This window comes from Podarcis erhardii (genome assembly GCF_964252035.2).
Source record: "Podarcis erhardii genome assembly, chromosome: 6".
In the NCBI taxonomy this organism is placed as follows: domain Eukaryota; kingdom Metazoa; phylum Chordata; class Lepidosauria; order Squamata; family Lacertidae; genus Podarcis; species Podarcis erhardii.
This window is the reverse complement of record NC_138510.1, coordinates 33,762,236-33,783,320: the sequence shown is the minus strand read 5'-3', so window position 1 is coordinate 33,783,320 and position 21,085 is coordinate 33,762,236. Positions and strand designations below refer to the sequence as shown.

The following is a 21,085-nucleotide window of genomic DNA, read 5'->3' as shown; positions in this document are numbered from 1 at the left end:
AAAAAAATTCCTTCCAGTAGCACCTTAAAGACCAACTAAGTTAGTTCTTGGTATCTGAAGAAGTGTGCATGCACACAAAAGCTCATACCAAGAACTAACTTAGTTGGTCTTTAAGGTGCTACTGGAAGGAATTTTTTTATTTTGTTTTTAGTAGTGTTTGTTAGTCTGCTGTTAAGATTGTCTTTGAATCATCAGTCTGTTGGAGTCACTTGTCCTGTTCTGAACTGCTGAAGTTTATTTGGAGCAATGGAGACACTTTATACATGTATGAATCTGTATATATCTGTATCTGCAAAAGCCTACAACCTGTATATATCTATGTCCAGAACTGTTTTACTGAGCCTTATGTTCTGCAACAGTAAATTATTTGTATCTTAAGCTGCTTCTGTGTGCAACTTTCACTGCATGGGTATCTCACCTTAGATTCCCAACATAGCCCATCCTACATTTCCTACACATAACTGCACCAATATCCCTCAGTACAAATATGCTAGGAATGTGGTTCCCAAGTGGTAGATTTCAAGACTACTCATATACTACACAGCGGTTTTCCTCATGGCTTACAAAGGAATATAGGCTGTCATTGCTGCATTGTGTACGTGCACCAGCAAAGCTAAAAACTATCCCATGTAGCTATTTCATTCAGTATGTAGAGGCAGCTTCTTTCTCTGGTTTACACTTATCATGCCATCCTGTGGCCGCTTCCTTGCAGTGCTGCCCAGCACAGTCATTTTAAGGCTCTTCTATCTTGTGGAGGGTGTTTATGCTTGCTAAAGAGGTCACCAATGCTGCATTGGTAACCTACAGAGGTCGCCAATGCACTGCAGAGAAGAGTTTTTATTCTGTTACAATACAATTGTCCCAGTGGATTTTGCTGGACACACAGTGAGACACATTGGACATGCTGGATGCGTAGTGAGATGGGAAGACTGGCAGCTGACAAAACCTGTTCCCAGTACGTTTGAAGCTTCCAATACACCCACCCCTCTGTGTATATGAGAAATGATATAAGCCAGTGGAGGGGTTAACTCAACACTGCTCAGCCAGACTTCTGAGATTGGAGAAAGAACACCAAGGACTAGTTTCAATGTATGCAACTCATACATATGATAAATATATCCAGGCTCCCGATGGATCTTATCAAGGGAAGGCCTAGAGATTGCTATGCTTGGTTGAGGGAGGGCAGGGAGAATGCATATTCCTTAGCTGGGCAGAAAACCTGGCTTCTTTATGCCTCAAAAACTGTACTGCAAAAAACACAATGCACTGACTTATTTGAGAGGGTCCTACAAACATGAAAAGCAGGGGAAATCCTTTTGCAAGGCGGGGCAAGGTCCTGATTAGTAGGAACATACAGTTCTACAGAACAGTGTTCAAAAGCTAAGAAGGGGAGATTTCCAAGTGAGAAGGGGAGATTCACTGCTTTTCTACTTCCCCCTAAAGGCAAACTGGCACAGGAGTGTTGTTTTATAGTCATTGGAAAGCTGTCATATGGTACTTGTTTGGCTAAGCCCCTAACCCTCAGGAAACGCAGCCTACTGTAGGATCCAGCAACCTCTGGTGTCAATGAACTGTGCTCCAGTAACCAAGGTGCCTGCTACAACTGTTGTGACAAAGCAATGGTTGGCAAGGTATGCCATGTCGCAGAAAGAGTTTGGCCACTCATCCAACAGATGGATTGTGGTCCCAACTTAATTCCCTCGTGCCAAAGAGATCCAGCCTTCAAAAGCCTCGTGTTTGGCAGCAGTTCCCCTTTGCAGCCTGAAGACATACCAAGGGGTCTGATTCCAGAGAGTTGGGTGTAGTATCCTTGCCACTCCGTTCCTCTGGGGGTGAGACAGTGCTGTGGGGCCCCACACTGGGTGGGGGAAGGTGATAGAGCTTTGACTGGTCTTGTTGGGCCGATGGCCATGGCAACGTGTCTCGCACCCATTCCACAGGATCTTCCCAGGCAGCTTTCTGCCCATGCACCTGCGGTGGGGATAGGCACAGAAGAATACTGAGAAACAAGTCACATATACATGCACTTTCCCCCCCATCTTTTGGGTGGGTGGAAGCTCAGAGTACATTCAAGCAGGAGCTGGATGACATTTGAAGAAACAGCTTTGCTGCAAGATACTTGATGATGGAGAATTTCAAGCAGTGCAGCTTCTAACTAAGTAATCTACCCATGCAAATGGGTGCCGCGCACAGTCACCATTACTAGTGAGGATGTGGATGTGGGTAAATGTACCTTGATCCCATCCTTTGCTCCCTCCTGAAGGTAGGGGATGATGGAATTGTTCCACAGATCAATGAACCAGGTCCGGAAATCCTCAATACCAATGGGGCATGACAGGAAGAAACAGGGACCTGGTAAGGAAAAGGAAAATTAGCTAGTAGCCCACAAAAGAACACCAATCCCATGCAATGTTCTTTGCCTCAGAGGATTACTGTTATGCCAGATACAGTAAGTCAGTGAAGTGTATTGGATAGATTGCTAGACTTGCACCAATAGGTTTACTGGTCCAGTTCAAGTCACTATATCTTAGACTAGCAAACTTAATCAGATGTTTGTGAAGACAACCTCATCTCTGCAACACTGAACTGCTTGTAGGGAAAGCAGGATACCAATTCAATACATCAGTACATTCCCTAATTGCTGTCACTTTCCAGGGGTTAATCAAACAAGGCTCTGAAGCAGACAGAGGAACCAACAACCCAAAAGGAATGACTAAACTATTGACCAATCCGTACCTTGGATCTGATCTGCATCTGAAATACTGAAGAGAACTTCTGGTATTTGGCTGTTAAACATGTAGCAGAAAGCAGGGCTTAATTGGAGCCAGAAAATTAAAACCATTAAACTGAAGAGGAAGCTGCCTACTTCCTAAATTTTGACTCCTACCTTTATCAAACAGGTGGAACCACAGTCCAGCCAGTGGTCCTATGCTGACATAAGGAAATCAAGCAATTATTCTGCAATGGCAAACTTGGACTAACAATTGAGGGTGCCTCTGAGTATATGCAGACTGGTTACTCAATGGTGGGAGAAAAGCAAACACCTAATTTACTAGGAATAAATGGCAAGCATGTCAAAAGACAGGTTGTAGCTTTTATGCAGCCTTGAGCTCTGGAATCCCTCCATTAGTTAACCACTGGAAACAACAACAACATTCACCATCCCTCCCCTGTTTCCTGAATGGCAATCCTTGTTCCTGACAGTATCTCCAGCCAGCATAGCTCAATCCATCACTTACCAATGAGGAAGTCAGAGGTGCTGTGCTTCTCCAGGAAGGTGTGCAAATGGTACCAGAGCTTGGGTACCCAGTCCAGCACACGCAGCAACTCCTCCCGGTTGGCATTGACATCGCTGTCGGACTCAAGCAGCTTCCGGCGTAGATAGCGCACCAGGAAGCCATTGGCTGGCTCCACATTATTAGAGAATGTCAGCATCCTGTAGCATTAAGATAGTAATGGTTAGTAATGATAGGGATTATATATAGTCCTTCCCATAGCAGAACAACAGCTTCTGGAACTGTCAGGTGGGAACAGAGGATGTGCTATTTCAAAGCCCAGCACAATCCTGCCTCCTCCATTGGGACCATCATTTCTGCCCTTACCTGAAGCTGAGATGAAGGCCATGATTTGGAGTCATCTTTACAGGCTGGTTGGTTGTCCCGATGATATAGGGGCTGGTGGGAGAGAGAACAGCAGCTCTATCAGAGATGATGTATCCTAACAGGGGGAATGTCTGGAAGCTGTTTACTCTGTCACTCCCCAGCTCTCAACACAGTGCCTGCCTCACATCTAGAAGTGGTTTTGACTATGACTAATGCAATGTCTCTTGCTCATATCAATTCCCTCCTCCACTCTGTAAGAGACAGTGGAACAGAGCTATGGAGAGGAAAAAAGTTAAATGGAGGGAAGTTTTGCTAATAAGAACAAGGGCTGTGGCTGAGATTCAGGCATGTGCCAAAAGCTGATATGACAACAGTCCTATATTTAGGATATTAAGAACATAAGAAGAGCTCTGCTGAATCAGCTCATCCAACCTAGAATTCTGCAAGCTTCCTACAGTATGCACTTTTCCTACAAAGGTGGAATTTAAAAATCTGAATGTGTAATAAAACTTGGCTGTGTCCTTAATATCATCTGAAGCTTTTTCCCTGGCCCAGAAATTCTTGGTAATAGGGTACACACCTCTCTCTGGCCAAAGAAAAGATGGGCTCATAGCAGAGTACTGCTCAACCTTTTCTGGCAAGGCCACTTTCCACCCATGTACAGTACAATGCGGACATGGCCACCTTGGTCTTGGAATGGTTTTGCTCCTAGCTGAGCTGGAGAGCTGGCAACACAAGAATGCTGGAAAGGCAGACTCAGTAACCTGCAGGGATGCTGCGGCTAAAATCCATATCACTCAAATGAATTTTGTCTTATTCATTGTGAATTCGCTGCCTTCCAGGACCAAATCAAGAGCTTGAAGGTGTGTAATATTTGAAAGCTAAACAAATAAAATCTAAATGACTCAACTACATGTGGGTAGGTCCAATCCCATGGAAATCCAAACAATTTGTTTAAGTGACGTTGTTGCATCATTCATGCACAACCTGCTGTCATGTGCTGGTGTGGTTTAATTATTAATATCGATGCTGCTGACATTTCTACATGTTATCTGAATTGTGTCCTGTGACTTGACTTATGATATGACCTATTTTTTAATGTAAATTGCTTTGAGATCACTTGTGACAAAAAGTGGTATGTAAGCCCATTAAATAACAGTAATATTAATTGTGCCATGGTTTGGCCACTCCATGACATAGAACAAGGGGCGGAGAAGTTCTCTTCCTTGGTAGGGAAATCAAGAGACAGTTATGATGCAGGCCTGAGACACTAGTAAAGCCATAACATCATCAACAATTGTCCCACTGAGAGCGGCAGGATAGGCAGAGCCATATACACTGCAGGGTACCACAGCACCACACCATCTGCCAGACCTTGTGAGCTGTAGAGCATAAATCCCTTTGACCTGATTCAGCAGTGCTCTTATGTTAGAACACAATATCCGGGACTCCCAAGAAGGATGTTAGTGGCCTCCCCACACTTGCCACTCTTTAACAAAAATGTTTTATATTTCTTTTTAAAAAAATAAAAAATGGCTGCTCCAATAGTTCCTCCAATGCAAATAAGGTTTGTCCCTCTCCTTCCAATTCTGTTTTCATTTTCAACATTCACCTCCCCCCCTCCAATATGTAAACAAAATTTTAACTGATTGCTCCCATAGATCCACCACCGTGATGCCAAAGAGTTTTTTGGGGCCATCCCACGACCCCCCACCCTCCAAACTATCATTTAAAAAAACAACGCCAAAAAAATAAAATAAAAATAATTTTCTTCTGAATTTTATAATAAACTATTGAAAATTGTGTATTAAAAGCTAACGGGATTGTCCTTTGGAAAGCAACTTCACCTACTTTTGCTATACCCACTTCAACATGCAGCCCCTGGGTGGCTGACCATGAGATAAAGCAGCCCTTGACCCAGAAAAGGTTAGTCACCCAGTTTCAGAATAATCCTCGAGTGTAAGATTGCTATTAAGAGGTAGGAGTCAAATGCGACAGTACTGTAAATCAGTCTCTCACCATTTGTGGTACTTGCAGGTGAGTGCTCCGTTGACGAGCTCGCTGATAGAGCCAGGCTCACTGAGGTCATCAAGAAGGATGACCAATGGCACATCTATCCCTGTTTCCCGATCAATCTGATTGGCCAGATTGGAGAGGTAAAGCTGTAGGTCCTGGTAAAGAAAGATGCAAAATGGAAGTCACTGTATCAGCATGTGGAATACACACACACACACTACATATTAGTATAAGAAGAAATGCAAGGATATAAGGAATAGTGATTTCCCCAGGCTGAGAACTGGGCTTAGAATTGAGGAGGGCTAGTTTGGATTGGAGGGCCACATTGGCAAAAGGCTGGTGATGAAGAATATGGGAGGGATAAGCTTTGTCCGTGGAAGACCATGCAAGGACTTCTGCTAGCACAAAGGGGCTTCCCCCCACCCCAAAAAAAGGCTTTGGGGAGGGGGATTGTGAGAACCCACGGAACAGTGTGCGGGTGGAGAAGAGGGTAGATAACTCCATCAGGCAAGCAGAAATGCTCATGCTGACGAAGTGCTTAGCACTATGTTTAATTCCTCTTATACCTGCTATCATAATACCTACTTACTAGGGAGTAAGTTCTACTGAACTCACAGGGTTCTGGGTAGATATGTACAGAGTTGTGTTGGGGGATCAAGGATTGCAACTAGTATGCCTAAGGTTCTTCCACCTGAAATTACAAGGAGTCTGTGACTTAAGAATGAAGGTAATCAAGCAGGGCTGTGCTAGGGATCTGATAGCGCGGAAGTGCAGAAATTCCCAAGTAGACAGTCCCAGGCAAGGAGTTTCACACCTTGCATGACTGCTGGTGCATATTGAAAGTGTTGACAATGCCATCAGTGACTTCACGGCCTGAGCGCTCCACCAAATACTCAGCCAGACGATTCGTTAGGTAGGTTTTGCCAGTTCCACTTGGCCCAGAAAGGATAAGGCGGCGGTGCTTGAGCAGAAGGCTTATGTAGTGCTGCATCATGGGCTTGGGGATAAGGGTCTCAAACACCAAGCTGTCCACACACTTCTCTTTCAAACCTGTGTAGAAGAATGCAGCTGTTGAAAGGCCTCCCCTCTCACACTCAGGACTTTAATAACATTTGTGGTTCCCTTTTCTGCCATGGTAGGCTCTTTCCTCCAAAAGCATGCTCCCCAACCTTTTCATGATGTGAGGACACTGTTTCTTCTTGAGTAAATATATCACTACTTCATGTATAGCAGTCTGATATCTATCTGGGAGATTTGTTCCGACCAAAGTTTGAAAGCCAGGAGGTTTGTTTTAACTAAGTTTTGTTAGAACAAACCACAGTTGGTAGCAGAACGGAACTGGGGTGTGTTTTAAGGAGAAAATTATATCTCCTCCTCCTTTTCGATACAGAGATGTAAAGAACATGCAAAGTTCACTGCTGTTTGAGCCTAATAATATAAATTATGGTTTAGATAAAGAGTCTGAAATAGGATAAAGGTAAAGGTAAAGGTAAAGGGACCCCTGACCACTAGGTCCAGTCATGACCGACTCTGGGGTTGCGACGCTCATCTCGCTTTATTGGCCGAGGGAGCCGGCGTACAGCTTCCAGGTCATGTGGCCAGCATGACTAAGCCGCTTCTGGCGAACCAGAGCAGCGCACGGAAATGCCGTTTACCTTCCCGCTGGAGTGGTACCTATTTATCTACTTGCACTTTGACGTGCTTTTGAACTGCTAGGTTGGCAGGAGCAGGGACAGAGCAATGGGAGCTCACCCTGTCTCGGGGATTTGAACCGCCGACATTCTGATCGGCAAGACCTAGGCTCTGTGGTTTAACCCAGAGCGCCACCCGCGTCCCCTGAAATGGGATACGGCACTCCTATTTCAACTCTGTATCAGAACTACAGGAATAATATTTATAACCATCCCAGTTAAAAGGGACCTAGGAGGTCATGCGGTTCAACCCCTTGCTGTATGCAGGATACAACTACAGCAGACCTAACTGACAGCATCCCAACTTCAGCTTAAAAGCCTCCAGTAAAGGGAGAGCCCACCTATCTCCCAAGACAGTCTGTTCAGAGTGTGTGTGTAGAGGGGGAATTACCATTAGGAAGTTTCTCCTAATGTTTAGCTGAAATCTGCTGCCTGCTCTATGGAGCAAGGGAGAAAAAGAATTGCTGCATCTCCTCCTTTACTTCACCTCAGACACTTGAAAACCGCAATCATGTATCCCCTTAATATCTTTTCATGTACATACCCTACATATACCTAGCCCTTTCAACAATTCCTCAAAAGACTGAAGTTTCCAGATCCCTCACCATGCTGTGCTCTCTTCCAGAAATGCTCCCGTATTTGTCAATGTGGTGCCCAGAACTGGACAGTATGTACTTAAGATGCAGAACTGTTACGTCTTGTGATCTGGATACTATTAATGCAGCCTAAGATCACATGCAATATTTTTAGCAGCCACATTGCAGTATACAGTGGTACCTTGGGTTACATACGCTTCAGCTTACATACGCTTCAGGTTACAGACTCCGCTAACCCAGAAATAGTACCTCGGGTTAAGAACTTTGCTTCAGGATGAGAATAGAAATCGTGCTCCAGCGGCATGGCAGCAGCAGGAGGCCCCATTAGCTATAGTGATGCTTCAGGTTAAGAACAGTTTCAGGTTAAGAACGGACGTCCAGAACAAATTAAGTACTTAACCCAAGGTACCACTGTATATTTCTTTCAGTAAAGCCAAACATAGGTTTTCACCTACAGCAGATGTGGGGAACCTTTGGCCCGCTGGATGTTTGCTGAACTACAACTCCCATCAGCCCCAGCAAACATGGCCAGTGGCCAGGGATGATGGGAGCTGTAGTTCAGTAACTTATAGAAGTCCAGGGATCCAGTGCTGCATTTATCAGCTCGCCACTGCCTCTTCTGACTTCAGTAGTGCTTTCCAGAGGCTCTCTAATTTAGAGGTCCATGTTGCTTTCTACCCTGCCCTTTGACCCTGCTTGGAACTGAACCAGATAGAAGCAAAGGATCAAGCAGAGGTGGCCTGGCATATCACTGGTAATAAATGCGTGTCAAGATAGCTGTGGGGGTACCTTTCAATGTCACAGCGATGCTGGTCACACCCCGTCGGCAAGCCGGCATTTCTGGTGGCTCTGTGTCCAAGACTCGCTTGATGTGGCTGATGCTATAACCATAGACAGACTCAATGCTGAGCCCCAGTGTGAGAGCAGGGTCCATCTTGGTGACGTAGTCCTGAGTGAAGACAAGGAGTAGCTTGGTTCAGGTCAGGAGTAAGCCTGATGCTAGACTGGTTAGAACCTTTTATTTTGAAGTATCCACTACTAACCACAGTTCTTGGGTAGCTTACAATGTGTTGGTTTTTTTAACCAAATAAAATAGCAATCAGTGCAAAAATAAAAAATAAAAAGAAGAACCACAACCACTAGTAGTAAATTAAAACAGAAACAGGCACTTGCTCACTCACAAACCTCCAGATGTCTGGGCAAACCAAATATTTTTTATCGGGTTGCTGTAAGTCATTAGAAGAGGCTGTGAGAAGGGAGTTGCTCCTGGATGACTTTGGGCCAGCTACATAACCTTACCCTTAGCTACCTTGCAGAGTTGCTGCAAGCATAAAATGAGGGGAAAGAGAACCATGTATGCTATGCAGGACAGGGTGAAAGGTGTAGAAGTTGGTTCAGAAATGTGGAATGAAGTTTCTGAAGATGTTATCACAACTACAAAGTTGCTGTTAGCATCTCACCTTGAAGACCTGACAGACGGCTTCATCCAGCATTTTCCAATCCAGTTTCCCACTCACTTTGCTACTGCCCAGATAGAATTCCTGCTGCTTCAGGTCCTGGAAGCCAAAAGCAAGATATAAAAGCGGCTGAAATTTGGAATCTGCCGCTACCAGTTTACAATGGCAACCGGATCAACTCAGCATTGTCCTCACACCATACATTGCAGCTGGATAATGCCTCTCCCCACTTTTCCATTGATGCTTACCCCTTTGATGATGTGCTGAGGTGGCATGCGCACTACAATTCGTAGTGTCACCTCATCCCTCTGGGTGCCAGCACTGATGCCATCCATTGGCGAAAGCTCTAGAGAAGGGGAAAATAAGTATATACACTGTGCAGAAGTAGAAACCATTGATGGTATTGCCAGGAATCCCCATGTGTCAAAGTGAAATATTTCCTTCCTCTATAATCCTACAGTTTAGTGTCTTTTGGACTCTGCCATAGTGGTTCCCCTATACAGTCCAGGACACCCCCCTCCAAGTTTGGTTGATACAACTTTTCTCTCTCTCCAGCACAAGAACTACCTCCTGTTAGTCTTCAGTGCAGCACCTCTTCTCTTGCCCTGGACCTAGTCTCAACCCCAGGTAGGTTCTCCCACTAAGATACGATCAGTAAGCAATAAAGCAATGGCATCAACATAGTATTTGTAGTATGTGACCAAATGTCACTGTAACTGTCAGGGACGCAGCAGGAGCACAGGGAGGGGAGGAGATGGAGAGCGAGGGGGAGCAATCCGAGGGCAGCGTAGGAGAAGAGGACAGTAGCCCGAGAGATTCCATGAGCCTCTCCAGCGAATCGGAAGATTCACAGAAGGGGGCGCCGATGGCCAGGGCAAGGGGGGCCCCAAGGGGGACACCCCAGAAGCAAGGGGCGAGCGGGGACTCCCAGAGCAGCAGTTGGCAATCAGGACCAGCTTCCCCACCAGAGCATAGTGGGGGGGAAGAGTCCCAGGTATCAGGGCCAGCGTATTCACCACCAGCGAGAGAAGATGAGTCAGGGTTGACCACGCCTCCATCGGAGAGCGAGGGAACGGTCGAGAGGAAGGTTACCGGCTGGGCGCGCGCGCCAAGTTCAAATGTACAGGCGAGCGGCACAGCAGGTAGCCCGGATAGGGAACCAGGTCCTAAAGCCCGCCGGAAGGAGGGGCAAGAATCAGGGGGGTCAGCGTCAGAAGAGTCCAGAAAGGATGAAACCCCAGCGGGCAGGAGGGCCCAGAGGAGGAAGGAGCTAAGGAAGAGGTGGAGCAAGGCTAGAGTCTTAAACTGGTGTCAGGGGGGCAGAGACTCAGACGGGACTTCGCCGGTCTAGGCTTTAAGATGTAGAGTTGCACGCTGCGGCTTTGAAATGGAAACTGAACTTCAATAAAGACTTTTGTACATAACTACAGCCGGGCGTTGGTCCTTTGTGAGCTGGGACCTAGGGGCGGCTCTGACAGTAACCAAATTCCTTTTTTTTTATGGGTGCCATTATTGTTTGTTTGTTTTTTTAAAAAAAATATTGATTTTCTTTTCTCATAACAATTATTCAATGTCTCATTTAGCATCCATTTTCTACATTTCCCCTTCCCTGTTGACTTCCCCCAACTTCTATTTCTGGTTGTTACATCAAATGTTACATTCTGCTGCATTCTGCTACATAATGTTCTGTTATCGCTAAATATATGTCTTGTTCTCTGTAAATAAAGTTGTAAATGTTTATTTAAATCCTGCCAACGAGTTCATGTTTTTTGTTGTTTCTGCAAGTATGTTGTAAAGGGACCTCATTCTCCAAGTTCCTGATGCAAGGCACAACTAGGCCACTGCCCCCACAACCCATCCAAAGGTGATCTCAAATCTTCCTTCTCACCTCTCATTCCCATCCCTGTTCCACAAAGAAAATATCTTGAAAAAACAGAAGCAGAGATTTTGCAACATCAAATGAACTAGTATCAAAAGCTCTTTGGCCTTTCTCTATGTGACTCTGTCTCTGTTTCATACCTGTATCAGTCAAACTGGGACTGAAAGGGTGAGTGAGCTGGAGCCCTAGAGAGCGCCTTGGGGAAGAGGCGGCAGATGAGCTCAAGACATGACTTGGGATGGAGCTTGGCACAGACGAGGGCCCAGGGACCACCTTCAGCCGGTCGTTCTCAGCTTTCAATAGATCCACTTCCAGCTACAGGGAATGAAAAGACAGCAGTGGCAGGAATGAGAGTGCTGATAACATTAAGGCTTCCTACAGCCTAAAAAGGAGACTACAGCGGAAAATCCTAACAGACGGAGCATTCCCCAAGGGTTGTACTTTGGAAAAAGAGATTTTCACAGCCAAATTCCATCCAATGGTCCCTTTCCTACCAGGAGAGCAGGTGCCTGATTTAAAAGGCTCGTGGCCTGTCTCTCAAAATGCTGCCCAAACAAAGCAGCTGTTTCAGCTTCAGAAACTGTTGCTGCCATCTCTCTCAACTCTGCTCCAGGTAATGTACTTCTGTGGAGTTTCTTTGCAACAATGAATTTGCTTAAAACACTGCTACTGGACCAATGTCAGGAAATAAGGACACTCCAATGGATAAGGCAAATGCAACCCAGTGATGGGAAACCTGTGGCCCTCCATATGCTGCTGGTCTGTAACTTCCGTCATCCCCTGACCATCAACCATCAACCACACTGGCTGGAGTTAATGGGAGTGGAGAGTCCAACATCTGGAACATCACAGGCTCCCCATCTTTTCTGTAACCTGTCTCATGATGGTGTCTTGCCAGCAGGCACCTGGCCAATTGAAGGGCATTCATGCAGCCTGCTTTGTCTCTTTGCGAAAGAAACAAATTGACCAACAGAAAATGCTTAGAAAATTGCTGTCAAGAGCATGGAGACCCAGCAATAGCCAAAGATCTGCAGCCTCATAGAGGTGCTAGCTTTTCAGGGCACATCATGCCCACCTGCATGTTGTGCATAGTTTCGCGCAGTTGGTCCAGCTGATGCGCAGAGTTTAGGGCCTCCAAACGTATGTCGGTCAGTTTCATTTCCTTCTCCCACAGCTCTGAGCGCAGCTCTGAGACCTCCTTTTTCTCAGGCTCCTCTTCTTCATTGGCCTGGAACAACCTGTGCAAAGGATGAGCAGAAATTTAGACATGGTGCAAGGAAAAGTCTGCAAGCACCAGCAAGGACTATGGTAGCAACCGGATGGGCCAGCCTGGGCTAGCTGAGGAGTGCTGCTTCTGAATCTTTGCTCACTGCTGTCCTCTCCTGCCAGAGCGCAATATCTTTCCAGTGCATACATATTACTGGAAAAGGTGCTCTGCAAATGGTCACTCAGCCACCTGATTAGTGCCCTCCCCACAAGGTTCTTATTGTTCATATCACAGTTTCAGGAACCTGAGGCCACCTGCAGCATACTGTACAATATGATCAGATACAAGGCACAGCAGACTTAAGTTTTTTCCAGGTGCAACTTGTCCTTGCAGCCACCCCTAACTTCGTTCCCCGGAGAGTGGACTTACTCAGTGTTATCAATGCCCACAGAAGAGGAGTTCGAAGATTTGATGGAGGGCGAGGCTGTCTCCGTGGATCCATGTTGTAGTTTGGGGGACGATGGCGCGGAAGAATCTGGGGTGGCGATCTCCTCTATGTCAGAATAAGAGGAGGCAGATTTTGGGCCCTTCTTGATGCTGAAAGCCTTGTTGAAAGAGCTCCTCAACTGAAGGGGGAAATGGAGAAGCAAGAAAAGCTTGAAAAAGCCCTCTGAGGATGACTGCTGGAAAACAGAGGATGCTGCACCATGGGGCAAGGAGGTGGCAGAGGCAGCCTGTGCCATCTAACCTCTGTTATACTGCACGCTGTGAACAGTTCGTAGTTTTCAGGACACTCAGAAACTTGGCTTCCCCTTTGGTCTGCTTCTTACCCAAGCTCTAATACTACCCCATCACCCCAGAGGACACTATTTTTTACAGTAATACTCTCCAAGCACAAAACCTATTTAAAGAAAGTATATACACAGCACCATCCCCCTGGTTTTAATTAATTATTGATCCATACCCACAACTTTTTAAGAATTCCCACTCCCTCTATAATCATGCACTGTCAGAATGGAAGATATTTTAAAAATCTACCTTTATTGAGCAGGTTTTCAAGAACTTGAATGCAAGCATATAAAGGTAGCTGAAGTGACACAAGGTATCAAATTTGTGTTAAGTGCATCTTAATTATGCTCCCCAAGAAATCAAGTAGTAGATTCCAGAGTGCTCAGAACAAGGAATCGGCAGCAATTCTTGCTGTTTCCAAGCATGCCAGTTCCATAGCTTGGGCTCTGAGACTCCAGGGAGCAAAATCACTTATGTCACTTATGAAAGACTGCTGGCAAGGAAGCCAAAAGGATTCTGTATTATTATTCCTATCACAAAAAACAACAACCCAGCAGCTCTCATGGTTGGTAACCAAAAATCTGAGCCCTTGGGAAAGCTGAACTTTTAAATCACACATATCAGGAGGAACCAAGGAACATACAAAACACAGGCATGGCCTGTGGTTCCTAAAGGATAAGTGATCTGTCAAAGATTGTGAAGGAAGACACAGGCCAGATTCTCTTTCCATATCTTGAGTGGGAATGTAAATTACAATATCCTACGCTATCTAATATGGAAGGAAACAAGGGCAGTTTAGCAGCCTAAGACATGGACTTGTCCAAACATGCAGAACAATTAATAGCCAGCGCAACATGCCACCGACCAGCTGAGTCCATGCACTGAAGTGCTGTCATTGTCATGCAAAAGGACACATCCTTTCATTCAGAGTGTTCCAGGCTTCTTGTATCTTTCTAAATAGGCAGGAGTGGTGGTGGCCTAATATAGTTGGCAGCTTGATCCATGCACACAAATAGTGGTACTGCATGCCACTATGTAGAGAAGGTTTTGGATTGGGGAGGGGGTGATTGCTGTGGGCAGCACACCTACTTACAATCTATCACTACTACCTCTCGAAGCAAATCTGCATTTTTAGGGGAGGGTAAGGACTAAGTTAAGACAGCCTAAAGTTAGCTGCTGTTCTCCTCACACCAATAACTGCAGCCCTACCTGGAAAGAGCAAAAGCCCATTTATACTTCCCAAACATCCATCCTAGCTTACTCAATTCTTTTTCAGAGCACTATAGCTTAACCTATGGGCAGGGGTAGATAGTGAGAGAAGGAGGACCACCCCAAACCCTTTCATCATCAGCAACTTTGCTGAAGCTATGGAGGTCTGGCCACTGCCTGGATGGAAGCCCTATGTGTGCCTTGGGTTCCATCATAGAAGAAAAGTGGGGTATAATTCAATAAATAAATAAATTGCTACCCAGGGAATGTGACATTCTTAAAAGAATGTCTTAAAAGAATGTCACATTCCTTTTGTCCCACATTCCAAGTATCAGCTGCTGTAACTAATAGAGGCATCTGACTTACCACTGGGGTGAGTGGAATAACTTCATATCTCACAAAGGATTGTACCCACTACCATGGTAGGACTTTTCCTCCAACTTCTAGATGTTTTGGTGTCTAACTCCCTGTGCTCAGATGACCCTTGGGGTCCCTTCCAACTCTACAGTTCAATGATTCTAAGAACTCATAGCAGCAGGGAAGACAACAAGCAATATTGCCTCTGGTCATTGGTGCTGTAACTAGGAGCTCTCCTGACTTGGTGGCATTTGTGCACTTGGAACCTGTATGTGCCCAACCGGACTTGCTTACAGCAGATTCATACAATGAGAGAGCATCACCTCTCCTTTGGCACTCCAATCCTCAGGGCCTGCCAAACCTACAAGTAAGAATGGCAGGCTGCTCTCCTTCTCCGCAAAATATGCAACTCTTTCCCAATTATTAATGGAATGGAATTAGGCTGGGATGCTAAGATCTGTGTCGTTTATCTTGCATCTCAAGATCCAGCTGAAGAGAGATTACAGAGAAGCAGCCCTCCTTCTTCTAACATGTAATGGTTCAATCAATATTACAGAAAAGGAAGAAGCCAGAGAAACAAGTCAAGACCAACACAGCCATGTGCTTTTCTCTTGAGGGGAATAGTCAACTTGTGATCCCAACAATGCTCAGGCGGAGCATGCAACATGCACACAAAACAGGCATCAATCCACACATGTATTGAGACAGTAGCAGGGAGAATAGCCACTGTAATGGGTGGAGGCACTATTGGAACTGGGTTTTTCTATCTCCCTCCCACCCACCCACCTCACAAGCCAGTCTGAGGGCACACAAGAGGCCAGGGGACTGGAGCTGTCTCAGAGCTTGAACCTCTGCTACCCTTTCAGGAGGCTTCAAAGAGCACTTGTCACGTCGTACATGTGAGAAATCACTTTCTATCTTCCAGCTCTCTGACTTGCTCTGACCTGCGGCAGCTATGAGATGGTGCGGCAGAAATTGGTGGGCGGGTGGGCGCCATGCTGTATTGAACCTCATCATCTGGCCACTTAGGCTGCAGTCCTATACACACTTACCTGGGAGTAAGACCCACTGAGTTCAGTGAGGCTTATTTTTGAACAGATGTGCATGCAAAGGAGTGTGCTGTTAAGGAGTGCAATTCTAGAACATGGATGGGGAACCTGTATCCCCGACCCCAGAAGTTGCTGGGACTCTCAGTATGCAGAGCCAGTGATCAGGAATGCTGGGAATTTATGGCCCAACGAAACCTTGTCTGCTCTAGACAGACAAAGAAATGCAAACAAAGTTTAGACTGGATTTGGAAGCCACAGCCAAACTGCTGAGAGTGGATTCATTAATCCATTAATTTATTTAATTGTAAGGGATTTATACCTCACTCTTCAACAAGTTTTCAGGGTGGAATGGATTACATTATGGCACAAACAATGTCTGCAAACAGTTCCTGAATTTGGAGGGTTCTCTTGACAGAAGAGAAACTGTTCAATTTGCAAAGGAAAAAAAATAGACAATTTCCCAGCATGGGAAATGACTATATTAAACACATTCATCAAGATTCTTACGATATATTTCCTCCTCTTGCAACAACTGAGTGTGGAGGATGATGGTACGTACAGCCTGCAGTAACCAAATATATATTTGAGGGGCAGGAGTTTAAAAAAACCCTTAAGTGTTGAGGGACAGGACAGAACCAAACTGCTGCAGTGGTAGGATACTATCACTGGGCTACAATTTTTTACTTTTTGAATGTTGTCTAGATTTCTACAACTGATTTAGGGTATTTTTGCACTGCTGAATCAGGAAATGGCATCCGTTTCTCTCCATCAGGTCAGGTTTACTGTAAACTGAATGGTGGGTAATAAAGGTAAGTACACGTAAATTGCATGTTGCTTCACCATTTTTCAAACTTCAGGGCTTGAACTTCCGTTTCTTGGAACTCCTGGAATGCTCAGCGGCAGGGAGGTCTCTCTTCAGAGTCCAACAGTGGTCAGCCATCATAACTGCGTCCCAGCAACCCTGATACCTGGTCTCCATCTCTTTCATGTCCTGATGGAATCTCTCCCCCTGCTCGTCACTCATTGAACCCAGCTTCTCAGGAAACCGGTCCATATGTGAAAATAGGTAGTGCATCTTGACGCTCATGTTGCAGCCCAGGTTTCTGAAAGCAGTCAGCATGTTGTTGACAAATTCTGCGTAGTTTCTGGCCTTATTGTTGCCAAGAAAGTTCTTCACTACCAGAACAAATGCCTTCCACGCTTCCAGTTCCACTTCGTTCATTGAGTTTCTGAACTCTGGATCTCTGATGAGCTGACGGATCTGAGGACCGTCAAAGATGCCAGCTTTCAACTTCTCCATGGTCAATCCTGGAAAAGCCTGGCACAAGTAAGTGAAGCAGTCACCATCCTTGTCCAGAGCCTTGCTGAACTGCTTGATTAAGCTGAGCTTGATGAGCAGCGGTGGGAAGAGTATTCTGTCTCTGTCCACCAGAGGGTCGTTGATGACGTTCCTTTCTTTGCAAGGCACCAATTCCTCGCGCACAGGCCAGTCCTTCTTCGTGTAATGCTGAGCATGGTCCCTACTATCCCACATGCACAGAAAACATGGGTACTTGGTGAAGCCAGACTGTTGTCTCAACAAAAAGTTCACCATCTTCAGGTCAACACAAATAAACCACTTATGCTGATCATAACCAATTTTCTCCAGCACATACTTCACCGCTTCATAGTTCTCCTTCAGTGTACTCGAGTGAGCCAGGGGTATAGAGGCAAACTGGCTGCTGTTGTGTAGCAGAACACATTTCAGTGATCGCTTGCTGCTGTCAATGAACAGTCTCCAATCTTTGGGTTCATACTGTGGCACTCCAAGCTTGAGCAGAAGCTGCACAATATCTGCACAGTACACCAAGTCCTTCTCTTCCAAGAAAAAACGGAGGTACTCTTGATACCTGTTGCAGAAGAAGCTGATGCGAGCACTGTCAGAGAGGAGGTTTTTTCCCTTCAATCTGGATGCCAACAGTTCGGCAGAGTCCTTTGACAAGCTGAGGTCACGAACTAGATCATTCAACTCCTTTTGGGAAAATGGATGTGGAGCATCATCTTCAAGAACCACTTCTTCTTCTTCATGTCCTTCAACACTGGAGGCATCTTCGTCACTAATGTCAGGAAGTTCTCTTAAGATAGGCACTGGAATTTCATCACCATGAGCTACAGGTCGACGTGCTGATTGAAGATCAGGATACTTGAGGCTGCTCCGGTTCTTTCTGTTGATCCCAGCCGCACCAATTTATGGAAGATTTCGAGGTTTTATGACTTCAAACTGATCCCTTTTCGACATAATCACCAAGAACTATCGGACCTGAATACTTCTTGTCATTAAAATAATCATTTCCAATCAAAACAATTATTCGACATGGCATTTTACCCCCACCAACTTCTTCTAAAATGCTCCACACAAGCGTACAAAAACGTAAAAGCGAACAAAAATGTAAAAAAACGACATGTGGCCATAGCTCAAAAACTTGACCTGATTGAGCAAAACCAATGTGATTTTTGGATTCAGCGCATCAGATTCGTCCTAAGTCAACTGAAAAAACGCAGACAACAAATTTGTTGTTGACCAGTGATTATTATTAAACTGTTCCACTTGAGTACTTCAAAAATCCACTCTTGAAACCTCTTTTCCTGGTGACTTTCTAGACCTTTAGGAGAGCTGTTAAGACTGGGTAACATTAGGGATAGATTCAGAGCCATGTCAAAAAGGGGCGTGAAACTCCCCACCCCACCCCTGCCGCAGCACCAGTGCAGTGGCCCCTCCTGTGTGGCTTGGCAGCGCAAGTGCGAGAGCAAATGGGATGGTTAGTTCCACGAGTGCTGTGCTGTCCCCAACACAATGGAGTGACCAGTCAGGAGTAAGACACAGGGAAAGGACTGGTGAAAGGGAGGGGTGGGGGTGGGGGTGGGGAAGGGAGTTCCAAGCTTACCTCATACACCTGGAAAAAAGGGGTTGGGGGGTCAGCATTGAAGGAAGAAAGGGGGGGAGAAAGAACACAGCAAGACTTAATCATGCGTTCAGCTCAGGTTCCCTGCCTGTAACAAGCTGCGGGGATGGGGTGGGGGCTCAAGGCAGTACAGAGAAACCGGGACAATCTTCTACACCAGCCTTCCTAAGAGGACGGCACACCTACTGAGCTGAGAGTTGGGCGCGAGTGGCCTCTCTCCGCTTTAGGGAGCAGTGGGGAAAGGCAGGGCAGCAAGGTTAGTGTAAATGGAAAGGAAGAGTAACATCAGCTGCACAAGTCATAAACTTGCCATGCAAAACCAGCTGTGAGGCAATATTAATTTTAAAAGTCGAAACCTTTATTTAATATGCACCTTAAAATGTTCCTAAAAAGGTTCAGGTCAAATTACTCCCCATCCCACTGCCCAATTTTTTTAAACGGAGCCTTAAAAACTTGGAAGCTTCCTTTGGTCTCATCCCTGACTCAAAATAGGCAGCTGGAATGAGAGCACAAAAACACCCAATGCTTTAAGGCTATTCAGACTGGAGGGGTGTTTGCATGTCTGGGAAAGAGGACATTTAACTTGAAGCGTGCTAGAAACATTTTAAGTCCATATGGTGTTGTAATAATAATAATAATAAAATAAAAAATAAACAAAAAACAAAAAACAAAAAACAACAACTCAGCTTTCTTTCTTTTTAGTGATCCCATCACTGCTAGGTTAGCATCCCTGCCTCCCTTTTAGGCTACCACATCCATACCATGATTAAGTCTAATGGGCCTCATGAGTGACGCCTATCACTTACCAGTGGATCTAGCTTGGGAGCTAAAGGATATTCCCACTGGGCCTCAAGAGCAATAAAGATGCAAACTAGTTTCTTTCGCAGAGAAATCTGCTGTAAGTAGTCAATAGTACTTCCATGAGCCAAGTAGCTCTGAAACCCCAGTTGCCATTATACTAGCTACTGTGACAAGACACACAACAGGGTTTCACCCCCACGTAGATCCCACCGTTACTTCCCCTCCTCCTTGACCTACCCAGCTCTTCTTTTTCTTCTTCTTGGCATCTGCATCCTTGCCACTGCCAATGCTAGAATGGCTGGTGATGCTGTTCAGGCTGGATATACTGTCCGACGAGTTCTGCCTCTTGATACGCAGCTCTGGAGAGTGACAGGGAAGGGAAGGAGGGAGAGATGCATTCAAAACCTGTGGACAGACTGGAAGCTCTTGCAGGCACCCAGGTAATCAGCTACCACATCTCTGTTTTTAGCATCAGTTCCAAACACAGCTAGCAAAAAAAAGAATCTTCTCTGTACTTTGTTCCCAGGCTAGACCTCAAATCAAATCTAACATTTTTATCTAAGGTCAGGCAGGGCCCAAGGAAGTGGGAATAGTAGGGAAAGGAGCACATAGGGGCAGCATCTGGGGACAGGCAAGATCTGGGGACCATAAGGAAAGATGAGGAGCTGCATGTATTCAGATTCGATGATGGCTTGGTCTCTTGTCTTGGGCATGCTCATCCAGTCTTGTCAATAAATACCCAGGAGTTTCTAGTGTTCAGGACCATCATGACTCCATTCCCCCATCCTTCCACTCCTCTGGAATTTCATCCCATCAGTGCAATGCCAGAAGGCAGTGAGAGAAGTGTAACTCTTAGCTGCCTTTACCACTGTACTGTTTTTCCCATTAGCACAATGGTAACGATGGCTGCTCCCATCTATAGAACCAGAAGCTCCAATTTCAGAACAAAGGAGGAGGAAGCCACAGACAAGTACAGTCATTGTGACATTATGGAGACTGAAAGCATGAGGCTTCCCCATCTCTCTCCCACTCTCATTACCAAGGGCTCCATGTCTGGGAAGGAGAAAGAGGAAGTTGGGCATAGAACCTACACAGTACAGCCCTACGCCTGGCTGCTGCTTGCTTTACCTCCCTTCAAATATTAAAAGACCAGTAAGTGTGTGTTCCAACTGGCTCCAGTCAAAGTGCATTTTATCCAAGCACCACACCACAATGTCTAACCGCTCCATCCCTTGCTCCTAGCAGGAAAAGGAATCAATCCTGTCCATCATGTCTCTAATCCACCATTCGGTAGCTGCATAGCCAAAGATCCACCAGGAGAGTGTGTGTTGAAGGCTGCGCTCACCTTTGGGTGTAATGTCTGTTCCATTCAGGGCCCCTTGGATAACAGCCTGGGCTTCCGAGTTCTTTTTCTTCAAGAAATCAATTGTCTCCCTCAAGTCCACCAGCTCAGTGTCCTAGAAGGTGAAGCATAACTGATGAATGCCTTG

At 45.6% G+C, this 21,085-nt stretch overlaps 1 protein-coding gene across 11 annotated transcripts in view; it reads right to left on the bottom strand.

Moving 5' to 3' along the window:
* NAV1 (neuron navigator 1) overlaps positions 1–21,085 on the bottom strand; it is a 278,297-nt gene that overhangs the window by 14,060 nt on the left and 243,152 nt on the right. For all 11 annotated transcript variants that reach the window (XM_081866971.1, XM_081866977.1, XM_081866978.1 and 8 more), the window contains 14 exons: positions 20,941–21,052; positions 19,833–19,954; positions 12,878–13,074; positions 12,317–12,479; positions 11,382–11,556; positions 9,611–9,708; positions 9,366–9,461; positions 8,695–8,854; positions 6,433–6,668; positions 5,622–5,773; positions 3,603–3,674; positions 3,240–3,436; positions 2,234–2,352; positions 1,774–1,971 (listed from right to left, as the gene is read on the bottom strand). In XM_081866971.1, coding sequence (XP_081723097.1) covers positions 1,774–1,971; positions 2,234–2,352; positions 3,240–3,436; positions 3,603–3,674; positions 5,622–5,773; positions 6,433–6,668; positions 8,695–8,854; positions 9,366–9,461; positions 9,611–9,708; positions 11,382–11,556; positions 12,317–12,479; positions 12,878–13,074; positions 19,833–19,954; positions 20,941–21,052 — 2,097 coding nt within the window. The remainder of the gene's footprint in view (positions 1–1,773; positions 1,972–2,233; positions 2,353–3,239; positions 3,437–3,602; positions 3,675–5,621; positions 5,774–6,432; positions 6,669–8,694; positions 8,855–9,365; positions 9,462–9,610; positions 9,709–11,381; positions 11,557–12,316; positions 12,480–12,877; positions 13,075–19,832; positions 19,955–20,940; positions 21,053–21,085) is intronic.